Below are 24945 nucleotides of genomic sequence, written 5' to 3' on the forward strand. Positions count from 1 at the left end.
AAAGATACTGTTAAAAAAATAAAAAGACAAGTTACAGACTTTGCAAAATGGATATCTAATAAAGGACTTGTATCTAGAATATAAAAAGGACTGTCAAAACTCAATACTAAGGTAACAACTCCCCAAAATGAGCAAAAGATTTTACTAGATGTGTCACCAAATAAGATATCCAGATGGCAAAACAGCACATAAAAGAGGCTCAGGATCATTTGTTAGGGAAATGAAAATTGAAACCATAGTGAGATCCCACTGCACACCTGTTGGAATATCTAAACTCAAAACGACTGACCATGGCAAGCGTTGAGGATGACGCAGCAGAACCGGAACTCTCATAGCTGCTGGTGATAACATAAAATGTTACAATCACTTTGGAAAACAGTCTGGCAGTTTCTTAAATAGTTAAACATGCGCCTGTCATGTGACCTAGCCATTTGACAGTTGGGTATATAGCCAGGAGAAATGAAATCATGTGTCCATACGAAGTTTCACACATGAATTCCATAGCATGTTTATGTGTTATAATCACAAACTGAAAACAACCCAAATGTCCATCAACAAGTAAATGGATAAACTCACTGTGGTACATCCATGTGATGGAATACTACTTAGCAATGAAGAGGAATGAACCAATGACACATACAGCAACATCGATGAATCTCAAAATACTTATGTTGAGTAGGAAGCCAGATGAAGAAAGAGTAAATGCTGAGACCAATTTCAGAAATGCAAACTAATCTTTAACGGCAGAAAGCGGATTGCCTTAGGACTGGGTCCTGAATATGGAATAGGGGAAGCAGGTCCAGGAATAAGAGGTGTGAGGATATTTTTGCAGTGGTGGATATATTTATTATCTTGATTGTGGCTATGATTTCATGGCTATATACGTATATTAAAAATTTATCAAATTATATACTTTGTATGTAGTTTTTTGTGTAAATTACATTTTTTGTTTTTTGAGACAGGGTCTCACTCTGTCATCCAGGCTGGAGTGCAGTGGTGCAATCTCAGCTCACTACAATCTCCACCTCCCGGTGCAAGCAATTTTTGTGCTTCAGCCTCCCAAGTAGCTGGGATTACAGGCATGCACCACCATGCTGGGCTAATTTTTGTATTTTTAGTACAGACGGGGTTTCGCCATGTTGGCCAGGCTAGTCTTGAACTCCTGGCCTCAAGTGATCTGCCTGTCTCAGCTTCCCAAAGTGCTGGGATTACAGGTGTGAGCCACCACCCCGAGCCCTTGTGTTTAAAAAAATGAAATCCAACAGTGAGGTCATTGCAGTTTTAAAATAATCATCAACAGTAAAAACCAGGGGCCCCAACATGTGACCCTAAAAGATGGCTGAAAAAGTGGGGGAAAAAAACTAAGAGTTTCATGCAGCCAGGTTGCCGAGTTCAAATATGGGTGCTCAAAAAGGCAGAAACTCACTGTGTGGGCATCACCAACCTTCATCCCCAGCACCCCTCATCACACTGATCAGCTGTGAAAAATTAACCATTGGGCCAAAGACTGATGGACACCTCACCAATGAAGATCTATAGACACAAATAAGCACATGAAAACGTTCCACATCATGGGTCATCAGGGAAATGTGAACTAAAACAACAATGAGACATCACTACACACCTATTAACATGACCGAAATCCAGAACACTGACACCACCAAATGCTGGTGATGATGTGGAGCCACAGGAACTCTCATTCATTGCTAGTGAGAATGCAAAATGGCCCAGCCACTTTGGAAGACAGTTTGGCAACTTCTTACAAAACTAAACATACCTCTCACTGTGCAATGCAGCAATCACACTTCTTGGTATTTATCCAAAGAAATTGAAAACTAACGTCCACACAAAATCCTGCACACAGATGTGTATAGCAGCGTTATTCATAATTTCTAAAACCTAGAAACAACCAAGACACCCATCAGTAGGTGAATGGATAAATGAATAGTGCTACATCCAGACAATGGGATATTCAGCACTAAAAAGAAATGTGCTATTGAGTCATGAAAAGACACGATGGAAACTTAAAGGCATATTTACTAAGCGAAAAAAGCCAATCTGAAAAGGCTACTGTGTGATTCCAACTATTTGACATTCTGGAAAAGGCAAAAGTATAAAGACAGTAAAAAGATCAGTGGTTGCCAGGGGTCAGGAGGGAGACAGGGATGAACAGGTGGATGGAGCACAGAGGATTTTTTGGTCAGGAAAACCATTCTCTATGATACTCTAACAGCGGATAGAGTCCAGACCCACAGCCTGTATAACACCAAGACCAAACCCAAATATAAACTGCAGACTCTGGGTGATAATGATGTGGCAATGTGGCTCGTCAATGGTAACAAATGTACCACTCTGGTGGGGGATGGTGATAGTTGGGGAGGGCATGGGGGGGCATATGGACATTTCTGTATCTTCCTCTCCATTTTGCTGTGAACCTAAAACTGCCCTAAAAAGTTAAGTCTTTGTAAAAACAAAAGCAGCATTAACACACATGGCACTATCACCACAGCTCTCAGATTCCTTCTTTCAAAGGCTCCATCCCAGGGCCTCTGTATATGACTCTGCCTGGAACGTGTCCCTCTCCCAACTGTATCTTCACACCCGCTTTGCGTGTTACTTCTCATGGAATTTCAGAATTCAGCCCAAATGTAGCTCCCTCAGCTTTGATCGGATCCCCTCATTTTTACTCTTTCACAGCACACTATGATTTTCCCCAAGAGCACATCCACTGTTTGTAATTATGGAGTTGTGACACTGCTCGTTTAATATCTGATTTCCCCACTAGAACAGTTTTATTGAGGCCGGCAACCATGTTTGGCTGACATGATGCCCCCCGCATCTAGCACAGACCCTGGCACACAGCCGGAACTGCATAGATTCATGTTGAGAGAATTAACTAACTAATGGCTGAATGAATAAAAGAGCGATGAGAAGCAGCTCTTAATGTCAGCAATGAACTCCTCTGAAGCGCCAGAGATTTTTACAGATTATCAAGGAGCTGGGGAACCTCTGTCCAGAGCTTTTCCTTTTGCTTCCACCTCCAAGGGGGCCACTTGGTCACAGAAAAGCCACTGTACAGCAAGGGAGGAGAGGGGCCCACGGAGATGTCATCTTCTGTGAAGATGCACAGACTAAGTGACCAGTGGGAGTTCAGAGACATTTGCCTCGGGCTCACTGCCGACATCAGGCAGACACGTTCTTGGCATCCCAGTGTCCCAATGTCCCAGTTGGAACTCAGAGCATGTTCAAAGAACGTGTAGCCTGTTCTCTGATGGAAATATTTAAAATTTGGGGGGCAAAAAGGACATCTCAGAGTCAACATATGGTTAAAAAATATTGTTCCCTGGAAATTTCATAAACTATTCAGACAAACTAATAATGTCTGGAAAATGTCACTCATCATTCTGGGGACAGGGTGGACTCACAAAAGCGAATGAGATTTTTTTTAAAGGTCTCAGCAAATAATCCCCTTTTCTCCTTTATAAGAAGACAATAATAATATCTACCATGTAGAGAACACTTACTGTATCTCAGGCTCTGTACAAAGTGTATATATACATACATACATACACATACACACACACACACATATATATGTATAGTATTTAATCTTCCCCAAGCCCTACAACATGGGTGCGACTATCGCTATTTTCGCACAAAGAAACAGTCTCAGAATGATCATGTGACTTCTGCAGCATCACTCAATCTATAAGAGGCAGAGCTAGCATTTTCCCTCAGGTCTGCCTGACTTAACTCCAGCTGATCACTCCACCAGCCTCTGTGGAATTTCTGGAACTCAGCAAAGCATTTGTCCCAGGCTCTCTCTGATTACCATGCTGTGGCTAACATCATGATACGCTGTTCTTTAGATGACATCTCTTTGGTGAACTTACCCCTGGCTGAGACATTACATGCAAAGCTTTAGTCAGCAATTCTGGTTTCACCTGAAAACCAAGTCTGATCGGTTAGCAGTGCCTGCCCAAGGTCCTTGTTGTACAGGAATTCTGAAAGTGTGCCTGGGCTTGGCAGGAAAGAGCATGACTATCTACCAGTACTCTCTGCTAGAAGTTGGGGGTGGGAGGGTCACCGTGGGCAGTAGAATGACACGTCATGGCCATCATAACAGAAGCTCTAAGACGTTAAACAAGCAACATGTCCCTAAGTGAACTGTCCGGTTCAATTTTTATTTATTTTTCTTGAGATGGAGTCTCATTCTTGTTGCCGAGGCTGGACTGCAGTGGTTCAATCTTGGCTCACTGCTACCTCCGCCTCCTGGGTTCAAGTGATTCTCCTGCCTCAGCCTCCCGAGTAGCTGGGATTACAGACACACGCCACCAAGTCCAGCTAATTTTTTGTATTTTTAGTAGAGATAGGGTTTCACCATGTTGGCCAGGCTGGTCTGAAACTCCCGACCTCGGGTGATCCGCCCGCCTCGGCCTCCCAAAGTGCTAGGATTATAGGCGCGAGCCACCGTGCCCAGGCCCAGCTCAATATTTTGCATAATGACTTTCAAGAAGACATTGAGAACATGTGAATGAAACCTAAGCATGACACAATACTGCGAGACAGAAAACAGTATTTCAACTGCCAAACAGGGTGACGACATAGGGTTAGGCAGCAATCCCCAACCCTGTATCATTTGGGTTTGCCACTGGTGCCACCAAAATTTAAAATTCTCCCAAACAAAAGGCATTGTTTTATTCACTATATTGGGAGTGGGGGAGTACAAGAGACTTTACTCCATGGATCAGTGAGCTAAAATGGGGATTTCGTCAGTTATTAGGTATATCTATCTCACGATGTTTTCATAGGTTTTATTGTTATTTAGGTCTAATAAAGCCAACAGATCTAGAGATGGCTGCTGGTAAAAGAAGAGTTTTACTACTCAAAGGTCTCGAGAGAAGGGGAAGAACTGGAGCAGGGTGGGTGGAAACCCTGGACAGAGCCTCTACCGTGGTTTCCATGGGAAGGAATGGCAGAATGAACAGGCTCAGGACAGGCGTGTGTGAATAATTTCAGCAGCTCGCGGGCACAGGGGCTGTCCCTAGTTGTCAAGCACTTGGCCTGGGGTGATTGGGAAAGCCAAGAGTGGCCTGGAGTGTGAGTCAGACAGAGGAGGTGGTTGGGCTGTGAACTCTGGATCAATCGGTTTGTATTTAAAAAACTGCACCCCTGCCGGGTGCAGTGGCTCACACCTGTAATCCCAGAACTTTGGGACGCCAAGGTGGGTGAATCATCTGCGATTGGGAGTTCGAGACCAGCCTGACCAACATGGAGAAACCCCGTCTCTACTAAAAATACAAAATTAGCTGGGCATGGTGGCGCATGCCTGTAATCCCAGCTACTCGGGAGGCTGAGGCAGGAGAATTGCTTGAACCCGGGAGGTGGAGGTTGCAGTGAGCCGAAATTGCACCATTGCACTCCAGCCTGGGCAACAAGAGCAAAACTCTATCTTAAAAACCAAACCAAACCAAACCAAACCAAACCAAACCAAACCAAACCTGCACCCCTAAGAGAAAGACTCCTCCTAGTGAGAAGCAGGGGTGAGGAGGCAGGCAGGAGGTCAGGGGCATATGCGCGTGGTGTGAATGGATGTTGAAAGATCAAGCTGCAGAAGCTGGAATCATGGCTAATACACACTATGCATTCTGGGAGTGGGGAAATAACTTCAGGCTTGTTCAGACCCACTGAACCCACTGAGAGACAGACTCAGAGCAAGACCCCATCTGTCACCTGGTCTTCATAAGTCCCACTCTGCAGTGGACCTTGGTCTTTCATGCTTAGGAGCAGTGGGTAATAACTCCTACAAGGCCTGGGCTATTTCCATTTCACCAGTGCAGAGTCGCCTTGGGAAAAGATCCCGGTTCCTTCTGGGGAAGGCTTAGGGCAAGATTCAAGGTATGTGCCACTTGAAACACTGCAAGATCCCTCCTCAAAGGGCTGGATGCCCCATCAGTTTTTACTTTGCTCTGCTTTAAACACGGAAGTTGGCCTAAGCTTTTCCCCAGACTCTAGAAACAACTTGCTTATAGGACACACTCGCTGCCTGTGCCTACTTCAGGGGTCACTTCTCCAATTCCTTTGCTCCTTCTTTCCCAGACCTCTGCATGTCAGAACACCCCGGCACTCAATGTTCAAACCCTTTCTCTCTCTCCAGTCTCTCCCTAAATGATCTCAGCTGGTCCCATGGCCTCAAACGCCATGTATATGCTGGGGATTCTGAAATCTCTCCTCCTCTCATCCTTTCCAAGATCTAGACCCATGCAATCAATTCCCCTGCTCCATATCCCCACTGGGACATCCGAGGAGCATCTCAAACTTGTGTGGCCAAAACTGCACGATTCATCCCATTACCTCCACCTCACATCCACCTTCTTACAAGCAAATCACACCCCCAGCCATCCAGTTGCTCTGGTTAAAAATAAATGAGGGAGGAAGTGTGTAAAAAGCTCCAATGGGGTCCAATTAAATAGAATAAACTAAAAAGCCCATTATCTCATCCTATCGAAGGCTCTCCGTGACCTGGTTCCACCTGCCTCAGTGAGAATTCTCTCTACTGATGGAACAGCTTCCACTTCCACTAGTGTATTCCCAACATGCTGCCTCCTTTAGATCTTGAATTATTTAGTTCAGGAGTCCCCAACCACTGGGCCACGGACTGGTACTGACTGGTCCATGCCTGTTAGGAATCAGGCCTCACAGCAGGAGGTGAGTGGCAGGCAAGCAAGCAAAGCTTCATCTGTCTTTTCAGCCACTCCCTATTGCTCACATTACCGCCTGAGCTCCGCCTGCTGTCAGATCAGCGGTGGCGTTAGATTCTCATAGGAGCGTGAACCCTATTGTGAACTGCACATGCGAGGGATCTAGGTTGACGCTCCTTATGAGAATCTAATGCCTGATGATCTGTCACTGTCTCCCATCACCCCCAGATGGGACTATCTAGTTGCAGGAAAACAAGCTCAGGCTCCCACTGATTCTATGTGATGGTGAGTTGTATAATTATTTCTTTATATATTACAATGTAATAATAATAGAAATAAAGTGCACAATAAGTGTAATGTGCTGGAATCATTCCAAAACCATCCCCCTTCCTCCCACCACCTACTTGAGGAAAAATCGTCTTTCATGAGACTGGCCCTTGGTGCCAAAAAGGCTGGGGACTGCTGATTTAGTTCATTTGGTTCTCAAGTGATATGGTTTGGATCCGTGTTCCCACCCAGATCTCCTGTTGAATTGTAATCCCTGGTATTGGAGGTGGCACCTGATGGGAGGGGACCTGACCATGGGGGCAGCTTCTCAGGGTTTAGCACCATCCCTCAGTGCTGTTCTCCTGAGGGAGTTCTCCTGAGATCTGGTCATTTAAAAGTAAGTGGTACCCTCATTTGTTCCCCCTCCTGCTTCCATCATGACTGTAAGTTTCCTGAGGCCTCCCCAGAAACCGAGCAGATGCCAGAATCATGCTTCCTGGACAGCCTGTGGAACTGTGAGCCAATCACACCTCTCTATTAATTACCCAGTCTCGGGCATTTCTTCATAGCAATGTGAGAATGGACTAATACATCAAGTCTCACCCACCTCACGGAGGCCTCCCTGACCAACCTCGCTAAAACAGCCCTGAACACAATCTCACAGTCCCCAGACGCAACTTACTGTCTTACCCCATTCATCATCTTCACATCCCTCATCAGAACCTGACATCATCTTATTTCGTCATTTGTTTACATGTGTATTGCTTATGCCCCCATCTCCTTGTCTGGAATATAAAGGTTCTTAAGGGCAGGGATTGAAGGGGTCTGCTCTAACTAGAATAGTCTATGATGTGAGGGATGTGACAGGCACCTGGAGAACAACTATAATTACTCAGGTTGCAAGGAGCTAGAGGTGTGCATGTTTACCAAAAATTTCAATCCGAATTGTTCCCATTTGCGGGTAAATGGCTCTGAGGCTTTTTCCCTCCCAAGCTGTTTAGAGCCGTTAAGTTCATCTTACAGCACTTAAAAATATCCTACCTAAGCAAGTCAAACACAGAGGAGACGTCAGGCAGTTTGCATTATTGGACTGTAGGTTTTTATTAAACCAAACATTTCTCATAGCTCTAAGCAAAGCATTAGAATTCATCAAGCAGACTCACATCTTTTCTCTGCACAGAGAGGGCTGAAAAGGAAGAGAAAGCCCCTATGCATGTCTAGATTTGGTAAAGCGAAGGATTTCAGTGAATGAGTCATTGAGGCTATACACGTTTGCAACTTGTAAGGCACTGGTGGGCAGAGAGCACAGATAAAGGACTTCTGGGGTCCCCCGCCCTGTCCAGCAACCTCCCAGCTCATGCCTTAGCTTCTACCAAGAAGGGTGAACACAGCATCCCCGATATCTTCACTCAGACCCCAGATGACGCAGGAAACTGCACAGCTCTGCTCCCACCGTAACTTATCAGGAGATAAATCACATTTTATCAACTTGCCATCGCGTCTCCTGTAGATTACACTTCAGAAAACCAGATCTCTATAAATTCCTTTGTACTTTGTGCACTTCAAATGCCATGATTGTGAATCACACAAACACTGCCCAATGTGTTGAAAGCATTTTTACTGGAACCGCAAAGGCCCACTATGTGGGGAGAAATTATTTTTTAATACCCATTGGGCAGGACACGCCGGTGCCCCCAAGGCCGCAGTAGCCGTTGGGGTTCTTGCTCAGGTACTGCTGGTGGTAGTCTTCCGCGTAGTAGAAAATCTGTCCTTCCCGGATGTCGGTAGTGATGGGGCCAAAGCCGTGCTCTGAAAGAACCTGTGGGGACATGGAAAGGCACCATCAGCTCCCATGCTAGAGAGACAGCCCCTGCGAGGGGTGGCACTGAGGGGCCAGGGCTGCAGGGAGCGGATGCATGGCTCGGGACGAGAAGTGCGTCCCTTTGGGCTGGGCTCTGTGCATTCCAAGTGGAGTGATGCTGGGCAGGGACTTACTTTGCTGTGCCTCAGTTGACTGGAAACTGAAATCAGGCTTATATCAGATTTTTAAATCTGTAATTTACAATGTACCCCCACACCCCTGCTGTCCCAGGTGCAAGTTGGGGGCCCTGGTTTGGATGCTGTGGGCCTGTTTGAAACTTGCCCCAAAGCTCTCCCAGGGGAAACAGCAGGTAAGCATGGCTCCCTGCCTGTCCCCGAGGACAAATGGATGTCCCCGAGAGGGCTCAGCAGGGCTGCAGTGGGAGAGAATGAAACGGGTGGACAGGGTAGGGATGGAGCAGGGACGGAAGGAATGGCTGCAACTCTACCTGGCGCTATCCCATCTGCCCACCAGCTCAGGAACAGGACCCCAGCTCACTCCCAGGCTAGACAGAGGGTCCCTCCCTCGCTGTGGCTCTGGGGAGCAGGACCTTGTTGGCACGTCCTGGTGAGCAGGGCGTCACTTGGGGTCTGTGCTCTGAACTCCAGGCCAGGGATCCTGGGGAGTCAGGGCAGGGCAGGACGTGGCCTGTGGCTCATCACCGCCCTCTGCGTCCTAGTTTACGTCCCAGTGACATCTGCTGCCAGGGATAGACACGCATCAACACAAGCTGGGAGAGGAGAGAGGGGCTATTTGGGGCAGGAGACAGACTAAGAAATAGACATTGCTCCCCGTGGATTTCAGCCTGCTTCTTTTCCCCTTTGGTTTTCAGTTGTGCCCTAATTCTTTCCTGTTGCAGGCTGCTCGGAGCATGTGAGCACAGGGCCACCGAGGCTCAACCCGCTCTCACTGCCTCCATCTGGTACAGAGCTGCAAAGCAGAGCCAGGACCTGTGTTTTTACGAGGGGACCAACCACACTCTGACTGTCCGCTGGTCCATGTGAGATGAAGTCTTCAAGTCTGCCAAGCACAGTGCATCCAATATTAATATTCAGCAGGATTCACTGCTTCGGGTTTTTCTTGAGAAAGGTCACTTATTTCCTGTATCTCTGCTTCACCGTCTGAGCCAGCATAAGGCCGATCCAGGATCTCGAGGCCCAGCAGCTCCAGAACGATAAGGGGCAGGGTCCCCATCGAGGCGGGTGGGTTGGACCAGCTAGCTCAGAGGCAGTCAGTTTTCTTGCAGGGGTCAGGAATGAGAATAAGGAGCCATTCTAATATAGTTTTGACAATGTTTTGTAAACTAGCAATTATTGAGGGTCTACCATATGCCACGATCTGTGCAAAGACTTCACACATGTTAATTTTAGCCTCACCACAGCCACGGGAAGGAAGTCCTATTATTATCACCCGTATTTAAAAGTGTATGTCAGACACTGTGCCTTGGTCCCTGACATTCTCAGCTCACCCTGGTACACACAGGCGGAAAGCTCGCAGACTGCATTCCCCAGATTCTGCTGCCAGCAAGGCCCTGCTTCAGATTCCACCAATGAGAGAAACTCACACGAAATTTGGCAGGCTACGTAAAAGGAGAAGCTATTCTTTGCAGGGCACAGCTGTGAGGATGAGCGCAGGACTCTGCAGGAAGCAGAATCGAGACTCTGCCAGCTCCTCCCGGCCCTCTCCGGAGAGTCCGTGGAATGCCATCAGCAATGACTTCTGGCAATTTCAGTAACATCTTGGTATCCTGAAATCTTGGGGTGCTTTTCCCTGACCTTCACGCTAACAGCCCTGCTAACGATTCTGTAACATCGAATTCCTTTTGTAGAACCCATCCAGCTTGATGGAATGGAAGCTTTCTGTTTCCATGACTGGGCCCCAGCTCACACTGCATTTGGCTGCAGACTGTTTTCAGCGAACAGAACCTCTCTAAGAATGAGCATGTGGGGTTGGCTAACTAACGGGTAGATTTAGAGTTAGCAATGACCTCCTTGGAAATGGAGTATGTGCCTGCGGTGGGACTTGAGCGATCGCTAGCATTTGCCTGTGAAGAAGCTGCCCACTGAAGGAAGGCTTTGGGATGCCAGGTGGCTGTGGAAATGGAATATTCTGGTGACGACAGTAAGGACGACGTCTGTGGGGGGTGCCATCTGCTCCAGGCAGCACCAGAGAGCTTGGAGACAAGAAAAAGGCGCGGTGAGGGCCTGACGTTCCTGGTCCAAGGCAAGTTCGGAGAACTGAGAGATGTAAAATAATCTCTCATCTCTCGCAGCTGTATCCAAATAGCAAATAAAAAATCGGATCCCAAGGGCTCCGGATTCACAACGCGAGCGGGATTCACAGACTTACTCGGCCCAGTGCCCGGGTGCGCTCTTGCCCACAGGTGTGAGGGTCCTCAGAGGGCCCACCCACTCCACGGCAGACACCGCCTGCTGAGGGGGCCTCGCTCCCAGCCCTGAGCTGTGCCTGTGTACGGGAGCGGTCCGTGTTCTACAGCCACCCCTGTGCAGACCTCCCAGCCTGCCTGTGTCTAAGATCCACCCTCTTCCCTGTCCTCCTAGGCACAAGGACGGCCTCCCAGGCACGGCTGCTGTCTTCAGAAGATTCTCTGAGCACAGCGTGGGAGGAAGTGGGTTCATACAGGGAGGCCGCCACCACTGCCCAGCTCCCCTCCTCCTCCCCTCGCAACCACCTACAGGCCCAGGGACCCCCTTGGGGAGCCTGGAAGGGAGGTTTGCTGGTGGGCCCCGGCAGTACCAGCCTTAGCCACAAGATGGCAGACACTTCACTAAGAAAAACCTCCAAGGCGAGCAGGGAAACCGCAGCCCATTGGGCGGCCAACGCCTCCGCACCGTCCTCTGGCTGGGACCTCGTGGACGGGTCCTGTCGGGTGGCGGACAGAGGTGGCGGCCACCGGCCTGCAATGAGCGTGGTGTCAACCTGTAGGCTTCGGTTGTCCTTCCCAGTGCTCCCCCCCAACCCCCCACCGGCTGCCAAAACTGGGGGAAAGGACGAAAAAGAGACTGGGTGCGAAGGAAGGGGAAAGGGACCACGACAGGTCACATCTAATGTCTTCCTGGTCCTCCTTCGTCCGCTGCCTCACTTGCAAGTCACTCCCCTCGGACAACTCCATGCATTCCGTGGGGTCTCCCTCCGCCACTGTTCTGATTCACCTCAACTTCAGTGGGCTTCGCAGCCGCCCTGCTCTTTCGCCCTCCCCCTGGGTGGGCCCCGCTGTGTGCGGCACAAGTGACAGCATTAAGTTAGTCACGACCTCTCCCTCCAGGGCCCTGCAGGCTTGGTGACCTTCAAAGAGTGCACTGCCCTGACTGTTCACCAGGGAGCCTGGGAGATCTGGGCCTGCCCCAGCACCTCCCCAAACCCCGGAGGGGGCCTCTCCCTGGCCCCGAGTCAGAACACCCCAGGCCCTTCTCTCCGATCCAACCCACCCCGGGCCCTGCTCCCCATCCGACTCCACGCCCGGCCCTTCTCCCTGTCCAGTTCGGCTCCGCCGCAGGCCCTTCTCCCTGATCCCACTCCACCCCGGCCCTTCTTCCTGTCCCTCTCCATCCCAGGCCCTTCTCCCCCATCCCATTCCATCCGAAATCCTTCTCCCCCTCCCACTCCACCCTAGGCCTTCTCCCTATTCCCGCTCCACCCCAGGCCCTTCTCCCTGATTCACCCCTCAGCATCGTCTCCCTCATCATATTCTACTTTTTCAGCCTTTCCCTTCCTCTCTGGGCACTATTTTTTTTTGGTGTTGTTGATATTTACCTATTTCCTGAATGTTCCATTCCCTTGCACACGATCTCCATGGAATGTCCTTTCCTCTTTCCCATCGCAGGAACTCCTACCCATCTCTCAGGACCCAGACCAAATGTCCCCACCTCTGTGAAACCTGCCCGATTCCTGAAGGCAGTAGCTGCTCCACATGCTATGTTCTCCTGGCATCGCAATGCCCGACAGCGCTGATGACGCTGCATTACAACAACCCTTCCACTCCCCAGGACTGTCTGTGTCTCTCCCCAGGACTGTCTGTGTCTCTCCCTGATCTCCGGGCTTCGTGCACCGTATGCAATGAATGAATGAATGAATGAATGAGAAAATGAACTATGGATTCTAGGGATCTCAGAGATTCTCTCAACTTCTGGATTCCACCTGGGTCCCTGTTGCTACCTCAAGCCCAAGCACCTCCTCTGGGGCCTGGGAAGGAACGGGGGACAGGAGAAGGGGACTACGGAGCTCAAGCAGCCACTTTCCATGTCCCAGAGCCCTGGCCAGTTCCATGGGTGGGTTCAGTCTTTAGATGGTGGCACTGTGGCGCTGTGTCCTTGCAGGGAGGAGCACAGAAGGATGCCACCCTGTCATCTGCGGCTCCTGAAAAAGTCCATTTGCTCTTCTGCCGGGAGACTGGGGTGGTGCAGGAGCAAGGGGGAGGTGGGGGATGAAGGCTGTCATCTCTGGGTTACAGACGGTCCCTCTGGGCCCCCTGCAAGTCCACTGGTCAACCTGGCACTGAGGCCAAGCTATGCAGGTGTCAGCGTGGGTGCACGCCAGTCTCCCGAGCCCTCTTCCTGCAGTATCGCCACACACCAAGTGTCCCAGTCAGTGACGGGACAGGGGTTCCTAGGTAGCGTGTTACTGATCATGGCTGACACACCAGTGCTTGTGGTCATCTACTTTTCCTTAACGAACTGCAGCAGATGGAAGGCCTTAGATCTTGATCTTGGTTTTACTCCCTCTCATCGGCCCTCAGGAGCAGAAAGGAGAGCTGGAGAGGAGGAAGAGGGTAGGGACCCACGTAATACGCAGCCTGATAGCCTCTCCCCTCTCCCGCCATCCATAGGTGGACCATTCGTGACTGCAGACACAACTGTTCACATCACCTGCCGAATCTTCAGGCGCCTCCCAGTAAGGAGGCTGTACCCGTGACAGTGGGGTGTCACCAGAAGGACTGTGCTGGATGGAGGGAGGCAGGGCAGTGGTGCTCCGGCCTCAAGACCCAGGTGCCCTCACAGGACTGTGCGCATCCTCCAGGCCCTATGGAGCCACTTTTGGGGATGGAGAATGAGTTCAGGTCATGACAGACTTGCCTGGTTGAAATAACTGCCTAGATTGGCTCAAAAGCCTAGAAAGAGGTGCTCTTGCTGCTCAACCCCAGCGCCTGCCTCTGCCCAGGGTAGCCCCAGCCCAACTCCCTACTCCAGCCTGTGGGGCCAGGTACCCCCAGGGCTGCACCAAGAGCCAGTCCCACATGCCCCTTCTCTCTATGTTCCACTTCAGGGGAGGAATGACCTGAGCCGAGCTCCCCCCAGTGTTTCTCTTACTGACTCCAAGTATCTTGACTTTTGCTTGTGGCTTTTTTTTTTTTTTTCTGTCTTGCTGACCTTTTAGGAGGAAGTCAGCAGGATTGCATACAGTAACACATGTGGGGCGACACCTGGCCCAGGGAATTTCCAGGTCACCTAACAGAATTGGTCATTTGTGCTTTTCTCACAGATTCTTCCTCAATGGCCCCAGGAAGCCTCCTGTGCCTGCCTTCTGTCGTCATTTTCTCCTTGGACTCAGCTTTCTGCCTGTGCAATGGGCCCTTACCCAGTTCACTGTGCTGGGACGAGGAACCCAGAGAGGGCACAGAAAGTGCGCCATGCTCTGCCTGGCTTTTCTGTTGTTGAGACAGGGTCTTGCTCTGTCACCCAGGCTGGAGTACACTGGCACAATTATGGTTGATGGCAGGTCCTACCTTCTGGGCTCAAGTGATCCTTCTACCTCAGCCCCTCCAGAAAAGCTGGGACTACAGGTGTGTATACCACCATGCCTGGCTCATTTTAATTTTTTTTTTTGTAGAGACAGTGTCTCACTGTATGTTGTCCAGGCTGCTCTCAAATTCCTGGCCTCAAGCGATCCTCTCATCTAGGCCTCCCAAAGTGCTGGGATTACAGGTGTGAGCAACTACACTCAGCCTGCCTGGTATGTTTGAATAACTGCAGAGTGCTGGCTCCATTTCCCAAAAATCCCCACCCAGGGGTGAAAGCTAGCCTGCCCATCCTGCCTTCCTTAAGTAGCCCCTATCCACATTCCCCCCCCGAGTCCCCACTTCTACAGCTGAGCAGATCTCTGGGGCAGGAAGGTGGGTGGGCATTCATAAGTTGTGATGGAGCCCCCCATCCCCTTGGCCTCATCCACCTCAGCTCAGTCTCCAGCTCCAGTGACTCATAGGAACACCACAGATGCACAAGAAGCAGCCAGTCACTCCCTCCAGAAGGCCGGCCAGCCGGGCACAGCAGGTCCCATCCGTCCTTCTAGGGCGGCCGGTAAACAGCCTTTCTTGTAACAAATGTAATGAACATGTGATCACTCCGCTGACTGCAGCCTGCTAATAAGCTTATGATTAGGATCACCGAGATTCTCCAAGCGCCCAAGTGTCTCAGCCTATTGCATGGAGGTGACACGCTCTCATACCACCCTGGGAAATGCAGGATGGCTCCTGGCAGCACAGGTGGCAGTGGGCACCAGTGGGCAAGGTTAGAAAGGCATTGAGACCCAGAGCCCAGAGTGGAGACCAAGACCCTGTGTTTGTCCAGAACCACAGTGTTTCCGAAGGGCTTCCACTCTTTATTCACATGAGCCTTCCATTGACTCAAACGTAGGGTTCTTATTCCTGTTTCTCAGCTGAGGACAGGGAAGCCCGGGGAGAGGGGAGGCATGTCCACGGCCACCGGTCAGCAGCCGAGGTCAGCCCTGAACCCTGGCTCTTGACTCCTCCCACAAGTGGCTAGACAAGAATGCCGCCCTGCCCCAGGAGCCTGACAGTTTATAAAATATCCAAAGGAGCTCTAGACGTGGATCAGCCCGTATGTGAGTCAGACTCTCCCTATCCAGTTCACATCCCTGGGACTCAAAATATGTGATGCTTATTTCACAGGCCATCTCTTTGGTTTTTGGTGGTGGTTTTGTGGTTTTGTTTTTGGAGACGGGGTCTCACTCTGTCACCCAGGCTGGAGTGCAGTGGCATGATCATGGCTCAGTGTAGCTTCGACCTCTCAGGCTCAAGCAATTTTTTTTTAAGTTGTGGTAATATACACATAAAATGTACTACCTTAGCCATTTTTAAGTGTACAGTTGTGTTAAGTATATTCACATTGTTGTACAACTATCACTAGAACTTTTTCATCTTTCTGAACTGAAACTCTGCATAAAACCTCCCTGTTCCCCTACTCCCCAGCCCTGGGCAGCCCCCATTCTGCTTTCTGTCTCTCTGAATTTGACTCCTCTAGCTCCCTCATATATGTGGAATCCCACAGTATGTCTTTTTGTGACTGGCGTATTTCACTTAATGTCTTCGAGCTTCCTCCAGGAGGTGGCATGCGTCAGAATGCCCTTTCTTTTCCAAGGCTGCATACTATTCCACTATATGTACATGCCATATTTTGTTGCTTTTCACTGTTTCTTTAGCTGTCAAATAATACACATCTTGGAACATGACAAGCACACCCCACAACAGACACCTCATTATGCTCCAGCCTGTTGTATCAGCAGCCTCTGGCGCTGACCCTGCACTCCTCTAGAGAACTGCAAAAGGAACGCGACAGCAGAAGGACTTGCCCCAAGTGTGTGGCTTGGCCATTCTTTCTCTTGCCCCACCCAGCTGATCCCAGTGGCCGTGACGCCATTATCAAGACAGAAAGCTAACAGAGAGCTTGTCCCAGGCCACCTGATGGCAAGAGCGCTGGACTTGCCCGCCTGCCCTCCACCTAAAGGGAGATATACCCTCTAAATACCAAGTGCCACCAACTTCCCAAGTAACTTCCCGATTCCAAGAGATGACAGGAGACACACTCAGAGTGCCAGGAAAGCAGCATTTGCGTTTTAAGCATCCGGTTCAGTGTCAATTTTCTAATGGATGTCAGGAGGAGTTTGCAGGGCCCCTCTAATGGGGCGGAGGCGGATTGCAGGGTGCCTCCCTTTCCCTGTCTCATGTCATCAGGCGAGTCATCCTGCAGGGTGGGCCGTTATTCTACTTTACCCACTAGGAAACTCAAGGCAGTTAGCGACCTTACTCAAATTCACAGGCCTTACTTGAATTCACTTTACAAAAGGAAATCCAAAGCAGTTAGGGACCTTATTCAAATTCACAGGCCTTGCTCAAATCCACAAGGGTGAGAAGTGGGTCTGGGACAAGAATCCAGGTCTGGATTCCATGCCCCCTCCCACATCCATGCTGTCCCCGGAATTTGGGGCTGTAGAGTAAGGAAGCCCCCAGGATGCTGAGTATTCTGTCCTGAGACACGTGAGAGGTGCAAAGGGATGATACAAATCCACAAGGACCTTGTATAGGAATTCTACAGAGCGGAGCCAGGAGGGACTGGAGGAGGCTGGCTCTAGAGATGCTGATGCCTGTGCAACTGTGGGCACATGCGTGGGAGGGAGGGGCCTGCATGCGCACCCTGTGTTTGTGCACACGAGGATGCCGTGTGTATACATTCACCCCCCGCCTTAGGAGGACTGACCTAGGGACACCTTGTTTTTGTTTTGGTTTTGGAGACAGGGTCTCCCTCTGTCATCCAGGCTAGAGTGCAGTCGCGTGATCATGGCTCACGGCAGCTTCGACCTCTCAGGCTCAAGTGATTCTCCTTTTTGGTGTTCTTTTTTTTTTTTCGTGGTAAAATACACAACATAAAATGTACTATCTTAGCCATTTGTAAGTGTACAGCTAAGTACATTCACATTGTCGTACAACTATCACTACTATCTCTAGAAGTCCTTAGAAGGACTTAGAAGAACTGACCTACAGACACTTTTTAGAAAAAGTATCACTAGAAAGGAACCTGAATGTGAACAGTGTCTCTTAGGGACTATGGATTCCCTTGAGACTCCAGTGAATGCTTTGGACACTCTACCCAAATAAACTAACAATCAAATATTTGCTTACAATTTCAAAGGATTCTATGGCCCTCTGGAGTCCATCCAACCATGATTAGATCCTGTGGACTGAGCCGCCAACCCAAAGTCACCACTGCAAATGCCCATCCCCCAGCAGTTGCCATGCACAGGGCTCCGGAAATGGGCAGGCAGATCCACTCAGTGGTGCATATTTCCAAGACAGATGACCCTCATTTCCATCACAGTTTGAAGGCCCTCGTGGCAAGGAGGAATGGCTGTGCTTGCTAAAGGGAAAGTCACAGGAAAGAAAGACGGTACCTGCAGTTCATACCTCATCCGACTGCAAGCCTCATTATGTCTGATCCAAGCAATCAACATCCCCTACACCCACCAAAGGAATTTAGCTTTAAGTGTTAGGTTTTCATGTAATTATTTGTAAAATGCATATGTGTATTTCATTTTGTGATCACTTTTTAAAGTATTGTGGTGGTATGAAATTAGTTTCCTACAACAGAAATCTAATTTATGACTCTGAGTCCATCGGAGATTAGGGTCGGACTTCTAAGAGGTCAACCTGAAGCTGCTGTCTGGGAGCCAGCTGAGCTGCTTTAGGGGAAAACTCGCAGGCAGGACGCCGGCATGTGGATTCTAGACTCACTCCGCCCTCTAGTGGCAGCAGGATGCCTGTACCAGGCACTTCACTTGGTTCCTACCCTCACCTTCTGCACCGAGACCACTTCAATTCCTTCTACATCCACTCCATGAAATTCCATGCTATGCTTCTGTCCTGCGTGTGCACACGTGCGTGTACACACACACACCCATGCCGGTTTAATAAGCCCAGATAATGCCCCAGTCAGCTATTTTATTCCATAGGGAGCATAGGTTGACCAGACAGCTGTCAATCAAAACTTCTGGAAAAAAATGTGAAATGACTGGCATGGCTTTTAAATAAAACCACTAATAAGAAAACTTCATCTATTCTGAGCTGGGCAGAGGCTCCTGCATCTCTGGCGCAGTAGTGCAGAGCAGAAGCACCCCCACTCCCTGCGGTTCAGCCACAAGGAAGGGGTCAGCTGACTGGGCACTGACTGGCTGGGCTTACTAAGCCTGTATGGTGTGTGCGTGTGTATGTGTCTTCTGAGAAGGGGATGAGTGCTTCTCTTCAACACCAAAGAGGACCCCAGAGCAACAGGAGCTCCAGGCTCTGAGACAATGGAATTGTCCCCGTGAGTCATCAACCACTGCTAGCACATGCAAGGAGAACAAACCCAGGCCACCACAGTGTGACAATGACAAGGAGCACATTCAAAGGGGCTGAAGCCTTTACTGAAGCCCCATCAGAGCTCACTGACCCTCCCAGCTTTGTGAACTCATTGGGAGGGAAAGGAGAGAAAGAGGTGACACAATTAGATCTAACTTGGTCCATTAAGAGACCTGCTTATGCAAATGCACGGCCTCTAGCTGGACCGATGGGGCTTCTTAACACAGCTGCAGTGCTCCCGTGCTCCCTCCTTTCCCATACTCTGCAGGTTTGCACACAGCTAATGGCTTTCATTATCTATTCCTCTGTGTCCTCTGCACCCTCAAGGTAAATCAGTGTCTTCAGATTGCCAAGGATATTTCTCTTGTTTTGCAATGTAGAACGACAGAGCTACAAGCTAAGCTGTGTCTCTGCAGACGAGGGGGAGGATGGAGAAGGAGAGGAAGGAATGTTTGTTTCAGCTTGTTGGCTCCACAGCTCTGCCCTTGCTCCTCAGACAGCCTGCAGTTTGCAAGAAATGCAAAGTCTGGGCTCTTCCCCAGACCTACTGAATCCCATGTGAGGTCAGAGTGTAAGCAGCTCTGCTCTTGCAGGCAAGTGTGGCCAACTGCACGAGTAGTCTCCAACTCCCTCACCCTCCTTTTGGAGTCAAGTCACCCATGGGACTTGCTTTGGCCAGTGAGCTGCGAGTGAAAGTCACATGGGTGGTCCCTAGGCAGAAGCTATAAAGCACTAGCAGAAGTGTCCCTACTTGTCCCTTTTGCCACAGTGACCAGCCATGTTCCAGCCAGTGATGGTTCCATCACCCTGGGCCCTCACATAAGGACACTGACAAACCCAGCGCTGGGAGCAGCACTGCCCGACGGAACCTTTTATCTCACGCATTGGTTTTCCCGGGCCTTCCCAGGCATGGGGTGTGATACCGAAGGGCTGGGAAGTCAGCATAGTTCGGCAGAAGCGAGCAGATTTCTCTGTGAACAAGTTTTTAAACTCTCCAACTTCACTTCATGAATGAATCTCAACAATTGTTATCGTGCACTGGCTGTGTGTCAAGGACCAGACTAGCCACGAGGAACACAGGGATGAACAGGACAAGCCCTGCCCTTGATGGGCTCTCAGAAGAGTGTACAGGCAATTACCACAACGTGTCTGCAGTGCCCAGCGTGAGCAGGTGCCGTGCCAGGTGCTAGGGAAGCAGGCTCAGGCAGGAGAAGTTTCCTCACGCCTACAGCCACACCCCAGGGAGTGATGAGGACTGCTGCTCCCCCTGTAGGGTCAGAATTCCCTTGGAGGAGAGAGGACGCACAGGATAGTGAAACTCCACCACAGGAGGCAGAGGGGATGTGCGGAAATGGAGGTGCAAACAGTGCTTTGAGGGCATGGAGGAAGGAAAAGTTAATCCTGCTGGGAAAATGCAGGAGGAGGTAGGCACTGAACTGGGAATTTGACAGCGGGCAGGAGTGGGGTGTGAAGGGCCTGCTGCAAGCAGAGGAAACTCCGTGACCAAATGCATGGAGGTCGGGGGTGGGTAATGAGGTGTATGTGAGGGTGCTGACAGGTCCAGAGGAGAGTGCAGGGAGAGCAAGCCAGGTGAAATCAAGGATAAACTGGAAAGGTGGGCTAGGCCAGGGCGAGGGGGACCCAGCAGACGGGACCCTGGGGCTCAACCACAGGAAAAGATGGAAGCAGAGGTGGATGGAGAGGCTGCTGGAGGCATCAAGCTATGGCCTATTTCTGCATACTCGTCTCTGGAGACCCAGCTGCACACCCTCTGATCTTCCACGGCCTGCAATCACAGTGGTACAAGGGGCCACTTCAGGAGACTGAAGGAACCACCTGAACCCAGGCAAAGACAGCAGGTGCCACTGAGGCTCACCTGCTTGCATGCAGCGAGGTCTGTAAGGCTGACAGAGCTCAAGCGGGGACCCAGAGGAAGTGGGTGGCCATCATTTGTTTTCCCGTTACTTCCCTGTCATCCTTCACCTCCCCACACCTCACAAATTCCAAGCATAATTTCCCAGATGCAAGGGGAATGGGTCCTTCCTTCTCTACTGCATGTCTTGAATGGTGGGGACACACGAGGCTGGGCAGGGCTAAGCTGCACCCTCCTGGGGCCAGAGCATGAAACTCAGGGTCCTGTAGTTGAAATGTGCCACCACCCATTTGCTCTGGCTCAGACAGTGCACCCTCCACCTGCAGGATGGTTTCCATCCATCATGCATTCAAGGACTGCTGGTTCCTCTTGATTTGGGCTTTCCTTTGAGGTCTGCTGGTTTTGAAAAATAAGTCCAATGACTTTTCCTCTATGAGTTTTCTTTTCATAGCTTTCAGTTTCAGGAGACATGGATCTTCTCTCTCTCTCTGTCCCTGTCTTTGTGTAGATCTCTGAGGGGTTATAATCTGCCTTTTCATATCTGCAATCAATGAACTACAACTTCTGTTTTTGTTATATGCTTAGCATTTAGTACACAAAGAAAACCACTTTTCATTTTTCAGGGAAAGCCAAGGACAGCAGGTTTCACCTTGGGGATGAAATGCAGATTTTGTTAAAAGGAAAGAGCCTACATTCCAAAAGGTTGAATAGAAAAGAACTTCAAGCATCGCACCAGATGCTTAAGTTTAGAGCACTGAATTCAGTGGGTAATGGGACTCCTCTGAATACCATCCTTTCTCATTCACAGAAGAATTACAGCAATTCAGAGCCGCTGGAAAGAATGGTCTCACTGCAGAATTGTTGACAGAGTGGCCAAGTGTCTTGGCTGCAGGGGCTGGGGGTTTCTCAGGATGCAGAACTTTCAGTGCTAACACTAGGAAAGTCGTGGCAAACTGAGACGGTCAGTCACACCGACTGCAGAATGGTTGGAGGCATTTGTGTCTGTTACATGAGAAGCATTGGGAAGTTTGTTTCACTCATCTGGGCCTCAGTTTCTTCCGCTGTAAAATGAGAAAGTTAAGTCAGCAGGATGCGTCCTGTTCAGTTACACATCTCTCTTGGGGCTGTCTTCCAGAGCCCTTTCTAAACTGTGTTCTTCCCGCTGTCCCCACCCCTTAGATAATCATTTTATATTGAGAGGTAGTTCACATAAGATTTATTTTTTTTTTTTCAGAGACAGGGTCTCGTTCTGCCACCCAGGCTGGAGTGCAGTGGCACCATCACGGCTCATTGCAGCCTCAAACTCCTAGGCTCAAGCGATTCTCTCTTCTCAACCTCGCAAGTAGCTGGGACTACAGGAGCACACCACCACACCTGGCTAGTTTTTTTTATTTTATTTTTTGTAGAGATGGGGTCTCGCTATGTTGCCTGGGTTTGTCTCAAACTCCTGGGCTCAAACAATCCTCCTGCCTCAGCCTCCCAAAACACTATGATCACAGGTGTAAGTCACTGTGCCTGATCTATCCTTTCAAACCTTACAATTCAGTGGTTTTTAAAATATGTTCAAAGTTATGCAACCATCACTGTTTTTTCCCCATTTTAAATTCTGTTCCTCAGACTGGATAATATCAATTGACTTGTCTTCCACTTTCATTCTGTCTTCTGCCAACTCAGCGCTTCTGGTGATTTTTTAAAAGTTATTGTATCTTTGAATTTCTACTTAGTTCTTTTTTTTTTTTTTAATATCAGTCTTCTTACTGATATTCTTTATTTGTTGAGGCATTACTCTAACATTTTCCTTTAATTGTTTCAGTTTCCTTAGTTCCTGCTGCACATTTATAACAGCGGATTTAAAGTCTAGTAACGGATACCGTCACGTTTCTTTGTTGCATACTTTTTTCTTGAAAACCGGACATTTTAAATAATGTGGCAACTCTGGAAATCAGATGTCCCTGCCCTACAATGTGGTGGTGCTGCTGCTGCTGTTCCGTTGTTCAGTGACTTTCTTGGACTAACTCTGTAAAGTCTGTATTCTCCTTCAGGTGTGGCCACTGAGGTCGCGGCTTGGTTAGCAAATTATCACCCAAGGATTAGGCACCGAGTTCTTTACAGGCCTGGAAGCACCAGATTCCTACCTTTGCTGAGGGCTGTGTGTGCTGGAGCACAGGAACCTTCAAGGCCCCCACAGTTCTCCACTCGGCCTTCTCTTCGTCTTTTTGTCAGGCCTCTGAGCCCAAGCTAAGCCATCATATCCCCGGTGACCTGGACGGACACATCCAGATGGCCTGAAGCCACTGAAGATCCACAGACGTGAAAATAGCCTTAACTGATGCCATTCCACCATGGTGATTTGTTTCTGCCCCACCCTGACTCATCAATGTACTTTGTCATCTCCCCCACCCTTAACAAAGTTCTTTCTAATTCTCCCCACCCTTGAGAATGTACTTTGTGAGATCCACCCCCTGCCCCCAAAACATTGCTCTTAACTCCACCGCCTATCCCAAAACCTATCAGAACTAATGATAATCCACCACCCTCTGCTGACTCCTTTTTCGGATTCAACCCGCCTGCACCCAGGTGAAATAAACAGCCACGTTGCTCACACAAAGCCTGTTCGGTGATCTCTTCACATGGACACGTGAAACACCTGCACGGGGCCTCATGGCAGCCACAGGTGAGATCACAGCCTTCCGGGGCATATGCATTTCTCAACGTGCTTTCCATTGCGCAACTGAAGGCCACTTGGGTTGTTTCCAGTTTCTGGCTATTATGAACAAAGCTGCTGTAAACGTTTGGGAGTGGGTTTTTGTGTGGTCTAATTTCTCTTAGGTAAAAATCTAGGAGTGGGATTGCTGGGTCACAGTAGGTAAAAGTATACTAAACTTGACGGGAAATTTCCAGTGGTTTTCCAAATGGATCACACCACTTTGCGCTCTCCACCTTAGTCCCCTACAATGTGTGAGAGTTCCCGTTGCTCTGTGTCATCCCCAGCACTTGGTATTGTCATGATTTTTTGATGTGGTCATTCTAACTGGTGTAGGGTAGCATCTCAATGTGGCTTTCATCTGCATTTCTCTCATGACTAATGATGCTGGGCACCTTTTAATGTTCCTATTTGCCTTCTGTATACAAAGGCATCCTGTAGGTGAAGGGACTTCTTTGGTAAGTGTCTGTTCTAATCTCGTGTCCATTTTTTAATCAGTTGATTTGCTTGTATTGTTGAATTTTGAGGGTTCTCTAAATATTCCAAAGTTATGCTTTGACTTCAAATGCATAACCCCTCTTGCAAGATTCTGGGATGCTCCCCTTGAGCATCTTCGTTCTATATCTGGAACATCATGTTCGAGAGTTTATATTACATATCATATCTCTGTAGATTCACATTCATATCCATGTAGCTCTGAAAGCAACTTTTTCAGTTTGGTTCGGGACACATTTACTGTGTCTCTATTTGGGTATTATACAAAGTACCAGGGAACCAGAATTGACTAGCCTGTGGCCCTTGTAATTGAGGAACTTTTAATTTAAAGAAATGTGGTTTAAATTTGGATTAAATTAAGAAATACATAAGAATGACTAGCTGCAATATATCAGATTTTTCATATAAAATCTATTTGTTCAGATTAACAATGGAAACATTTTCATTATGACTATAAAGTCCATTCACTATCACTCACGAATCCCTTCTTTATGAATAGTGAAAAAAATGTTCCTTAATACAACCCTTGCCTAAAGTATCATATATTCTGAAAGAATGCAGTTTGCATTAGAAGATTTCTGCTGTAATTTTAAATGAGTACTCCTGTATTCTGAGTTTATGAAATGTGATGAAAATCAAGTTCAAGGACAAAGTAAAACCACTCTGCGGACGGCACACACCCTTTCCCTTCCCAGGGGTGGTGTCCACAGAACAGGGCTGTTCACCACTCCTGGGTATGTTTTGCTTAACTGCAACATGACTACCTAGTTAGGAGTTGCTGGCGGAATCTGCCTGAACACAGAGAAAATTAACTTTCAATAGCAACTTAAAAAGCAATTGCAATTTCTTAAAATCCTCTTATGCCACGTTTAAAAAATGAGACTGAGTAACTTTATT

At 48.9% G+C, this 24945-nt stretch overlaps 1 protein-coding gene across 35 annotated transcripts in view; it reads right to left on the reverse strand.

Annotated features, from left to right (window-relative positions):
- MSRA (methionine sulfoxide reductase A) overlaps positions 1 to 24945 on the reverse strand; it is a 413664-nt gene that overhangs the window by 39694 nt on the left and 349025 nt on the right. For 19 of the 35 annotated variants that reach the window (XM_074000252.1, XM_074000239.1, XM_005562600.4 and 16 more), the window contains one exon: positions 8045 to 8787. The exons of 15 other annotated variants lie outside the window; for them this stretch is intronic. In XM_074000252.1, coding sequence (XP_073856353.1) covers positions 8623 to 8787 — 165 coding nt within the window. In that variant the 3' untranslated portion in view covers positions 8045 to 8622. Of the gene's footprint in view, positions 1 to 8044; positions 8788 to 24945 lie in introns of those variants that run through there. One more of the 35 variants, XR_012417021.1, reaches the window with a different exon arrangement.

This window comes from Macaca fascicularis, chromosome 8, assembly GCF_037993035.2.
Source record: "Macaca fascicularis isolate 582-1 chromosome 8, T2T-MFA8v1.1".
Taxonomy (NCBI): Eukaryota; Metazoa; Chordata; class Mammalia; order Primates; family Cercopithecidae; genus Macaca; species Macaca fascicularis.